We start from the raw sequence: 12,128 nt of genomic DNA, 5'->3' as shown, positions 1-12,128 counted from the left end.
TGTCAGTGTCATTGAGTGAACCAGTGTCACCATTATCCTTAAATAACTACTCCTGATTTGGGACTGCAAAGTGGAGTTTGCTGTGATAGATTTCTATTGCATAGGAAGGCAAGAAGCAATCAGCTCCCAGACTCCCATGGGACCCCGAGTCACTGATGAGGAAGTGGCTGGGTGTGATCCAGTCATAAGCAGCTTCTACACTGACTGAATCACTGTTATAGTTGACAGGGCTTCTAGTTGTTTCTTCCATTATAGAATCATGCTCTGTCTTTTTGAGCATTCATTTAAAAAAGCATTTCACATGCCACAAAAAGCCATATACTAGAAAACTAAAAGAGTTTTTTTTAAATGAATGCATTTTAATAGGGACTAATTTATTGGGAAACTGTCACGTTGGAGATCAGGGCCCTGAGAGAGTAGGACAAAGCCCAGGGGAATCTTGATGGAAGAGGGTAAGGACAGGTTTAACAAATAGAAACCTGTCTTGTACAGGTGACTCCAGGAGAGGTGCCCTGCAGGTCAGAGCTCTGGGATGTTGGGGGGTGACCTGAGGACAGTGGTTGCTTGGAATGGTGGCTGAGAACACAAGTAGTGACTAGTGCAGAAGTGTAGAGAGAAGGCCCAGAGAGAAGTAAGAGACTATTAACGATACATTATTTATATTCCAATTTCACCCCAATCAGTGATCCACCAGGGGAGCTCATTAAAATACAGATTCTGATGCAGTAGGTTTGGGGTGGGGTCTGAGATTCTGCATTTCTAACAAGCTACCAGACACTAACTGGAATGTGGATGCTGTTGGAACATGAACCATTCTTTGAACATCAAGGACCTGCTCTTCTATTATGGTTCCTAGACTATCCTAAAGCATTAGTTAGATTCCAGAGAACTGGTTCTAGTCCTGACTGCTAGCTGTGTTACCATGGAAAATCTACTTCTTTTGGGCCTTCTCCTTCTGTGCCCCCTTTTCTAATGATTTCTTCTTTCCAGGCTAGCGTGGGGCCAGCTCTGGGAATGGGGCCTTCTCAGGTACAGCTTACAAAATAAATGAATTCCCTGAGTGGAGTGGAGCTGCTGGGGCCTGCAGTGATGGCTCATCTCATCCTTTCCAGGCTGCCAGCACAGCCCATTACTACCTAGCTGGGAGCCATTGCTATCTCCCTGACATCTTATTTTCTCTCTCAACCATGAACACGCCTAAAGGAGAGAATACAGAAGATCTGAGAAGCAAAAGAGCTCTAAACTCTATGTCAGAGAGGGACTCTGATGTTTTGGTGTTCTTGCAAAATTAAAAGTCCCATTTCATAGTACGTAAACATCATATATAATTTTGCAAATCTGTGGGCACAAGGCTTTCTCTCTAAGCTCTGGTTAAAAGTCCATAAAATTGTTTAAGGGGCTTATTACTAGAGCTCTTGAGAAACTGACAAGCCCTTGTGTCCCGTGAAATGATTTATTTTTTTCCCTTCTTTCTTAAGAAAGAATTTAAGATGGCGGGTCCTGCTGTTTATGGGGAAGATTATTGCAGCTGATCAGGGAGAAACCAGTTACCTAGTGCTGCACAATTCTAGGGATTGGAGGTTTGCATGTGGTTATTTTCCTAACCCCACTGGGCAGGAGGGAGAGGACTGCTCACCCTCATGCATTGGTACTTATCAGGAGCCATTCATTCCCTTTTCCCAGGCAGACTAGACGAGCAGACCCAGCACTGTCCTCCTTTGCATTCAGCTTCACTGAATTACAGGCTCTGGTAATCTGCCATGGCAATGTGATTGCTCTTGATTGCTTCTCATAAATTCTGATGAGAAGGGTGCAGGCATGGGAATCACTGCCTTCTATCTTATTTCCTTTCTACAGGAAGTCTCTAAGATAAATTCCATTTCCTCGTAGTAAGAGGAGGCATTCCATGGGCTTAGAGATTCCCTGTGAAAGAAAGGGTTGCTTTGGGACACTTTATCCTCTGACCACATTCTCTGCATGTTTGATCATTTCAGCACCATTGTTTTCTCAAGTGATATCAAGCCAGCATTTGCTTCTCCCACCATCTGCTACACTAACGATCCTACTGTCTCTTTGAGCAAAACTACTGCCAACTTGAGACTATGCAGGTAGCTAGTAATCTAGGACACATAATTAAATGCACACTATTTCATACTGCCTCCTGGATCTCACACAGTGTTAGGTATTACTGAACACACAGTGGGTATATTTATCTGTCATTTTTAAAAACCAACAAACACTACATCAGTAGCTAAATGACTTCTTTTTCATTGAGCACTTCTTGGATCCAAGAGGTTGACACTCACTTCAGATACTCCACTCCATCGGGGGTGGCTGGCACATTGTATCTTCTCATATACTCATGCATCTCTGGGAAGCTTTGCCTCACATAATCTTCAGCACTGCTTTCCCGGACAGTTCCAAACCGGAAGCCTTGGGAGGGATGATGTAGCTAGGAGGGAGAAAAAGAAGTGGCTTTAATATAAATTATTCTTAGAATTGTTTTCAAAATCTTCCTTTTCCATCACTCTTTGGAACCTATTGATAATGTAGAACTTTTGTAACACACGCGGGCATAAACATGCACATAGAAATGTGCAAACATAGATACATGCTCTCTCACATCCCAGCTTTTACATCAGTAATTGTTCTATCTTCAGCAGCAAACAGATGAAAACAACAGACAAAATACACAAAACAATTTTTTTGTTTGTTTCATATTGAGAACCTATTAGAATTCTTTAGAAGCTGTACAAATTGGTATGTAAAATCAGCCTCATTATTGTAAATTGTATATCAGACAAAGCATACAATTAAGATAATAAAGATTATGATCCTCCTTGGTTAGAACTACACAAGGGCCAAGTTAAAACCTTGCACCCCGAGATTACAATGAACCCGAATCAATACTGTGAATACATACCTTTTATGTTTATCAGTCTTCATGCTGTATTACATTTTAAATTTGTTGAGTTTATTTTTGGTACTATTATGAAATGCTCTCTGTCCTTTAAGTAACTGTATTATCCAATACTGAGTCATGCTGCATATTGGCTCATAATGAAATGCTATGTAAGACAATTAGGAGCAACAGAGGGGAGGGTAACAGGAGTAGACCCAGTAATGCCGATAGAGTTTGGATGTTATTATCCCCCCCAAACTCATGTGGAAATCTGATCCCCAATGTGGCAGTGTTGGGAGCTGTTTGAGTCATGGGGGCGGATCACTCATGAATGGATTAACGTTCTCCCTGGGGGAGTAGGGGTAGTGAGTGAGTTCTCACTGCAAGAGCTGGTTGTTTGAAAAGACCCCGGGGCACCTCCCCTCTCTCTCTTTTGCTTCTTCTCACCATGTGATCTGCTTGTACCTGCCGACTGCATGATGCTTTCCGCCATGAGTAGAAGCAGCCCGAGGCCCACGCCAGATGCAGCTGTCCCAGAATCATGAGCCAAATACATAAATAAATTATTGTTCTTTATAAATTACCCAGTCTCAGGTGTTCTGTCATAGCAACACAAAACTAACTAATACAAATGTCATAGGTGTCCAGGATGCAAGACTGCACAGTGAAGAAAAGTCGTGCATTGGGAGTCCTGCAGCGACTTTCCATCAGTGAGGATAATAAAGATACATCACATAAAACATTATTATTCAGTGAAAGTTGTAGCGAAGTGTTAATGTGGAATCTAAAACTTGAACTATTTAAAATATAAGAATGAGCTGGGATTGGACACATTACTGTAGTCAGCAGTATTTTAGAAATTATACTTCTCCACAATTGTTACAGTAAAGTCTTTGCACTTTTTTTGTTCTGCTTCATATTAATATATTTTAGATGATTAGTTCTGACCTGAAGCTCTGGGGACAGGAATCCATGGATGGGCTTCATGGAGTTTATAAACCTCTTGAAATTGTAGGCAATATTTTACATAAATATGAGTTTGTAATTTTCTTCTATGAAGAAAGATAATACAGTGTTTTTTTTAAATAATTAGGTTTTCAAGTTGTTTACAACCCCAAAATGTTAAAAACTCAGTGAATATAATAACAAATAACTTACATTTGAATATGAATTAGTTTTGACACAAACTAGAGGTCTAACAATATGGCAATGGTTAAATAAACTATTTGGCACATCCTTATAGAATGTTATGCAATGTATAAATCACATTTGTGAAGTGTACTATTTAATAAAGCAGGGCAAATGCTCATATGAAAAATGGGAAATGCTTTTATATGATATGATCAAAGTTAAATATGCCTATATTTATTTAAATACTATGACTTTCCATATATATCATATATGTACACACAAATGTGCACACATACTATAGAAAAAAATATCAAAATACTAGCAATGTTTGTCCTGTTGGTGATAAAATTACAGGTGTATTTTTTATTATAAACTGTCTACAGAAACACACATTATGTTTATAAGCAGAGAAAACTTTATTTTAAAATCAGCAAAATAAATCAGTAATTTATTTATTTATTCAACACTTACTGAAGGCCTGCTATATACAGTGGAGTCACAAAATAAATACCTGCTATCATTGCCACCTGGTTGTTCATGATATATCTTTGGATACCCCCCTTTTGAGTAGGTGATATGACATAACTTTGTGTTTAATATAATTGCTTTATGTACTGAACAAGTTCTAATGTTTTATGCCAGTATAACCTTAACGAAGCATCGGCAATAATAACAACAATTATTAAATACTTATCAAATGTGCCAAACATGGTACTTAGTCTTTACCTGAATTAACTTGTTTAATTCTCCCAATACCTTCCCGACGAGGGCAGTATTATAACTTCCTATTAATTCCTTTTAAAAATCAGTAAACTGAAGCTCAGGGAAGTGAAGTAACTGCATGAGAACACACGGCTGGAAGCAACATGGACTGGATTAGAACCCACGACTATCTGATTTCAAAGCCCATGCTGTTATCTACCACCCAATCCTGCCTTCCAGCTCATGGCAGGCAGTGAAGGGTTTATGGAATAAAGATGTTTATTAGAAGGAACCCACCAGCCTTTAAAAAATATTCTCGTTGAGTCTTCAAAAGCCTGGCAATTCTCACAATAGCAAATTGCAGTTCTATGTCTTGAACAAGGCAAGTTTGTCCATCCTGTCTGTCCTACACCTATTCATTTTTTAAGACCTAGATCAAGACTTTCTACCTGAAGTCTTCGGGCTTTTCCTAGCTTCATCCTCCTCCCTAGAACAATAACAACAAAAATAATTAAGTTCTTGTTTATCTGTGCTCATATAGCACCTTGTATTTACAAAATATGTAGTCTAGATATTTATTTAAGCAATCTTTCACACTTTCCATGCATTATCTCCTTTAATACTCCCAAGAACCCAGAGATAGATATTTCTATTATCTTCCTTTTACATGGAGAGACTGAAGACTAAGAAGTTTGTTATTTGCCCAAAGTCAAAGGACTAGTAAATGTTGGACTTGAGATTCAAACTCAGACAATTTGCTCAAAGACCATTTGGCTTTTCACCACTACTTCTGACACTACATCATACTGACTCCCTTGGTCTGGTTGTTACACAATTTCATACTTATGTGCCAGGCAGTGAGCTGAGGTCTTTTTTAATCCTCACGATAATCCTATAAGACATATGTTATTTTCTTATTTTATGGATTAAGACACTGAAGTTCAGATAGTTAAAGTAACAACCAAATTCTCACAACTAGCAATTTGCAAGATTCAGCCCATGCTATTTTCGCTAAACTGCAGACCAAGTTTCATTCATTTGTGTATCTCAGTTACCTATCATGACCCTTGGCACCTGGCAGGTAGTCTATATCTGTTAATTCATTTTATCACTATTCTTCCATCCTCCTTCACCCATTTAGCTTGTATTTATTCTTCTACTCTCACTTCAGTCATCACTTCCCTAACTCCTTTCATAAGCCCGCATAGTACATATGACTTTTGTGTGTGTGTGTTGAACTTATCACAGCTGCAGTTTTAAATTGGTGTGATCATTTGACTCATGTCTAGACTCCCAGCTTCTACTCTGAACTGGAAACTCTATGTAAACAAGATTCGTGTATGTTTTAATTCATCATTGTATTCCTAATGCCTTTTTTCAAGTAGTAGCTCAGTAAAATGCTTGATGATTGATTAATTGATGACTACAATGTTTTGAACCCAGAGGGAGATGAGAGCTTTGTCATCCCACTTACCACAAAATGTACTAACAGTATAGCTTACAGCTCAAACTCTCTAAATGAGCCTTCTCTTTAAGTTAATAATGAATTAAAATACTTTTGTCTCATATATAAAAAGAATTCCATCCAGAAGCCCGTTTCCTCACATTATGTTGTGACAATACTTTTATGGCCTATGACCCAATTCTAGGCAAACTCTGCTTTTCTGGGTCTCATTTTCTCTGCTGAGTGCATCAGTATATAATTCCTTTGTAGGGCACTGGAAGGATCTGGGAACTAGCAGACTCAGGCTCAGAATTCCAGTGGAGGACTGGCCCTTTGTGGTTTTCCGTTTTACAACTTTCTGCTGCCCTTTGCCCATCAGCTCCCAATCTGCCTCATGTGGCTCTGTAAAAGCAATGGTTTTGAGGTTTTGAGAACAGAAAGTTCCTTCATGCATTAACAAATCACTAAACTCCAGGAGAAAAAGCATTTTGTGAGCCTGACAGGGGCCACAGTCTAACGTGGAGAGTTTTACAAAACTGCCAGCCTCTAGTCCAAGCTACCATCATTCCTGCCTTCCACACAGTCTCTTTCTTCCCCTCTGACCCACTCGGAGTAATCTTGGAACTCAAATCTGATTATGTCACTCCCTTAACACCCCTCAATGGCTCCCCATTGCTCTCAGGAGGAAGTCCAAACTCTTCAGCGTCATTTTAGCTCCGGAGCTGCTGAGCAAGCACTCCTCAGCATGCTTTTGCTCCTGCCTCCTCTCCACTCTCATCTTCCCACTCTCCCCCGGCCTCCAAGCCTTACCAGTTCTCTCAGTTCTTCAACATATACTTTTTGCTTGGTCAGAGTTCTTTCATATTCTCTTCACTGTGCCTGGGAGGATCTTTTTCTTCTTCCCTGCTTTTTTGTCTAACTAACGTCACTTCCTCAGGGCAACCTTCACTGACCTCTAGACTAGGTTAGGCCACCTGTGACACCCTCCCACTATACCTACAGTTTCACATAGCAGTGACAACACTTTGAATTACAGTTGTCCCTTGGTATCCATGGGGGATTGATTCCAAGAACCCTCACGGATACTAAAATCCATGGACGCTCAAGTTCCTGATAGAAAATGGTGCAGTATTTGCATATAAACTGCATACATCCTCCTGTATACTTTACATCATCTCTAGATTACTTACAATATTCAATACAATGTTATTTTGTATTGTTTAGGGAATAACGACAAGAAAAAGTTGGTGCATTTTCAGTACAGATGCAACCGTCCTTTTTTTCCCCTCAAATATTTTTGATCTGTGGTTGGTCGAATACATGGATGTGGGAACCATGAATACAGAGGGCTGGACTATATTATTTCAATCTACCTTCCTGCTAGATTGTAAATTTCCACGAGGGTGTGGCCTGTGCCTGTCTCATTCATGTGGTCATAAGTCCTCAACAGGGTTAGCTGCTATTATTATTATTACCATTACTTTGTAACAAACATAGTGCTTGGCACATAATAGGAGCTTGATAAATATTGACTTAGTAAGTGAATCATCATTATTAACATGAAATTTTCTTAGGTACATTACAAATTTGATACTCCTGGCACACCTCATGCATGTTGTCTTTCTTTCCCCTTAAAAATTAATTTTTTTTCTCTAATTGTTACCTAATTCTTTCAAGACAACATATTCTTTTTCATTTCTGTGTGTGAGATTCTAATGGAAAATAACAATGAGCTACTCAGCGGTCACAGAATAATAGAATCAGAAAAGGGATCTAAGAAGCAATTGACGCAACCCAATGGTGAGCATAGTTCATCCTGTGTGTAATTCAGCCAGGGATGTCAGGAAGCCTGCATCAGGGAAGGAGGATAAAAGAATACAAAGAGCTAAAACATTTGAGCTGCATTGTAACCACCACCAGGAAGTCCCAGAGAGAGAAGCATTTCTTTAACTTTCAGCTAAATACTTTACCAGCTTTTCCAATTCTGTTTATGTTTGTGTCAACCTTTTCAGGCCTTGGGGAAATATCTAAGGTTAAACTATCTATTTGTATGTGAATTGTTCAGTATTAATGGAATACTGAACTCTACCTAGAGCGCCTACATGGAGAATAATCAGATAGACATTTCCCGGAAAGCAGAGAAGCGGCTCGAAACAAATGGAGGCAAATCCAGGAAATAATCAAGCAGCTCCGTCCCAGGCAGATGTGATGCTTTAGATGAAAAACAATCCTAATGCTCAGTATTTTCATTTAAGGTCTATATCTGTCCCTATCTGAAACTAGTACTTAAATTTTAAATGGAATGCAGTCACTGGACCTTGGACTTGAGTGGAAAGGGACATTCTTAACTTGCCTAATGGAATGGGATATACTAGGTACTGAGGCCATTGCTCCTGCCCATGGCATTTTTTTTATCCACTCAAAACCTATGGACTCTATAATACCAGGTGGTTCCAGGGTTCCAAGGGGCCTTATAAGCTATCTACTCTAATCACCCATGAATGTCTGAATCCTTTATAGTAAGGCAAAATGTACCACCTAGGATTTCTTCAAAGTGTAGATTCTGATTTATTAGGTCTAGGTTGGAGCCCAAGATTCTGCATCCACAAGCTCCTACTTGATGCTGATGCCATGGTTCATGGACCAGACTTTGAGTAGCAAGTCTTTATTTATAATATCACTCTTAAGTTCCCATAAAGATTCTGCTTGAATGTCTCCAGTGACAAGGAAATCACTTCTCTGAGGCATATCTTCTGTATATGAAGGGTGACTTTGTTTGTATTACACCTGAATATATAATAATAATAATGAAATGGCAGCTAATATTTTTGAATATTTATTACATGCTAATATACTGAGGTCTAACAAGATTGCTACTTTTATTATTTATTATTACATATGAGGAGTTGAGATTCAGGGAGATTATGTGTTTCATATAAGACCAGCAGAAAGTGATAAAGTTGAGTTTCAATCTGACTCTCACTTGAAGCCCTTAATTTACCCTTATCTAGCCTACATTCTGCATTTATAGACTTGTATTATTTTCCAAGTTTTGATGGATCTTTAAATAATATATACTTATTTGTGCTGCAACTTCAAAATCATTTTGTTTATTACAGTTGTGGTCATTTAATTTGTAGTGCAAACTAGAAGACTTCTTTAAAAGGGGACAGTATTGATAAATTACACAAGGACAATAGATGCACTAGGACTGTCCCCAGCAAACAAGGATGTATGTTCACCCTAGTTATTCCTCATGCTCTGAACATATAGAAAAATGAGGATGAAAATAAAGTTACTGAGCCCTTCCCAGTATTTTTCTGTTGTGAATTACTGAGTGCATCTTATGCTGCAATTCTTTTTCATGGTATTCCTATCTTCTACAGAAGCTACTGTCTGCATTGAAATTTAAGCAGTTTACTGCCTCTCCCTTCATTTTCAGACTGAAGCTCTCTATGTTAAGTCAGCTAATCTCTAGTTAACAACATTCTCCAACATCATGTTTGATTTATATGAGCTTTAGCCTATGTCCTTCTGACAACTTGCGTCACTGCATCAAGTCCCTTGCATAGACCATAGGTCAGCAAGTGATGATCCCTAGGCCAAATCCAGCCTGCCACCTGTTTTTTGTAAATCAAGTTTTACTGGAACACAGAATTGTCTCTTTATTTATATGTTGTCTATGGCTGCTTTTGCTCTGCAACAGCAGAAGTGAGTAGGTGCAAAAGAAACTGTACAGCTCACAAAGTCTAAAATATTTACCATCTGGCCCAAACAGAAAATGTTTGCCTGCCCCTGGTATAGACAATACTAGTGGAACCAGCTCCTTGACTTCCATATTTAAAATTTTTCTCTCTATTCTGAAATCTCAAGGATCATTCAGGAAGAGCCACCTTTGCAGGTGACTGAACAGAGGTAGGTTTGATAAATCTCAGCAGGCTTCCCGGCACTGCCCAGATTTAGGCTTTAGTGTAATGACACACCTCATTTCTAGCTGCACCGGAGTAACAATACCCCAGTTGGAGGTCCAAATTACTACAGTCTTTTATTTTTTTCTAGGACTAGTAATAGAAAGGTTCTGATCACAAAATTTCAAACAAGCAATAGTATGACACTTGGACTAATTTTAAATCCTGTCCCAGGGGCAGATAGTTTTGGAGCAGCCTCCATAAGCCTAAGGTTATGAGAACTGGCCGGTGGCAGATCTACTCACTTTAGGTGAGTTATTGTTCAATCTATCTCTTTCTTTGTCACTTTTCTCCATTTCTCATCTCTCTGATCCCAGCTTTATGTATCTGCCATCTCATGAAAGCTGGGGTTGTTTGTTATGTCTCTGTTCTGTCTTCCATTATTTTAATGATGATAATAGCTAATCCTTATTGGGTGCCACCTTCATTCCAGGCACTGTGCCAAGATCTTAAATTCATCACCTTGTCCAATCCTCATATCATCCTTTTGTGGTACACACAGTCATTATCCCCATTTTAAATTTGGAGGAACTGAAGCTTGGAGCACTTAAGCAACTCATTCAAGGAGACAACCAGAAAGTGGCAGATCAGGAAAATGAATCTGAGGGCTTGCACTATTAATCTCTAGTTTAGTTATCTCTAGTATATATTATTGTCTCCAGTATATTATTTATTATTTTTCTCTGGTATATAACTGCCTTGTGGAAAGGCTTTTCTTCTTTGAGGAGCTATGGATAAGGTAGGCATTCCTCAAACCTAATGACTAGTGCCAGTTTATGGAAATAAGACAAACAGCCCACACCTTTTGAGTTTTTAAACAAGATGTCTGTCACAGTTATAGCAACAGCAGCAACAACAGTGACATTTGAAGCATGCTGGTTACAAAACTCATCATGCAAATTATTCTATTCACAAGGCACAAGCAGTCTGATGGTTTCTATGCTCTATCTATAAAAGGTAAAAACAAGCTACATGGGCTGGCTAAGTTCCCTAAAACAAGACATTCATCTTGTGTCCTCTGAGTTCAAATACTTGCGTTAAATGTCTAGAAATTTTGGTGATGGTTATCGGAGGATCGAGTATGTCTCCTTCCTCCCTAACACACACATTTCTCTTTCTTCGCTCTCACACACACACATTCACACACATTTCTGTGGCTACCCTGGCCATCTTTACATTTTTCATTTCCACTCTACTTGGTTTACTGGTGGGTGGGGCGGCCCAGGGAATGAGCTAGAAGAAAGATGTCAAAGTAGGGAAGCTGTAAAAATATAGAGACCAGGGAGAGGAAAGATGAGTAGCTGCAAGAGATGTTAGAGATTATTTAGTTCATTTATTTTTATAGATAACCATACAGGTAGTTTCCATTTATTAAACATTTCTCGTGTCGAGCATTATGTTAACACTTAAACATGAATCATGATTTAAACTTCATAACAACTTTCACATGAGAAACTAAGGCCTGAGTTTAAATAACTTGCTCCAGATAACCCAGCCAATAAGCAGAGAGAAGGGTTCTGAACTAAGTCTGACTCCAGAGCCTTTGTATCAAAACATTACACTGTACTACTTCCTGACCTATAAAAGAAGGAGATTTAGGCCCATAACAAGAAAAGCGAAGAGGGGACTTGCTCCGGGTCACAGGAATAATGCAAAAGTGAGCTTGGAAAACCCCAACTCAGGCCCAGGTATAATCTGTCACGGCTCCACATGAATATGGCTGATAGAAATAATTACTCTTTATTTCTTCTTTTCGGTATCCTATTTTCAACAGCACTTTCCCGTCTACTATATGTATAAAATCATAAGTTTCCAGCCTTTATATGTTTCCTAAGGAATAATTTCCTGAGTTAAATTTGCTCAGTGACATTAGATGGCACTGCAGCGCTCCTTCACTGAGCCTCTGGAGGCCCTTGGTATCTTTCTGTCTCATTTATAGTAATAGAAGAATAGGGCCTATTGTATGGTCTGCAAGTGATGT

The 12,128-nt window shown here is 39.0% G+C and overlaps 1 protein-coding gene across 1 annotated transcript in view; it reads right to left on the bottom strand.

Annotated features, from left to right (window-relative positions):
- Window positions 1-12,128, bottom strand: part of GRIN3A (glutamate ionotropic receptor NMDA type subunit 3A) — a 160,829-nt gene that overhangs the window by 47,476 nt on the left and 101,225 nt on the right. Inside the window, exon 4 of the mRNA XM_063082471.1 lies at window positions 2,307-2,452. Coding sequence (XP_062938541.1) covers window positions 2,307-2,452 — 146 coding nt within the window. The remainder of the gene's footprint in view (window positions 1-2,306; window positions 2,453-12,128) is intronic.

This window comes from Cynocephalus volans, chromosome 17, assembly GCF_027409185.1.
Source record: "Cynocephalus volans isolate mCynVol1 chromosome 17, mCynVol1.pri, whole genome shotgun sequence".
Taxonomy (NCBI): domain Eukaryota; kingdom Metazoa; phylum Chordata; class Mammalia; order Dermoptera; family Cynocephalidae; genus Cynocephalus; species Cynocephalus volans.
This window is presented reverse-complemented; position numbering and strand designations above follow the sequence as displayed.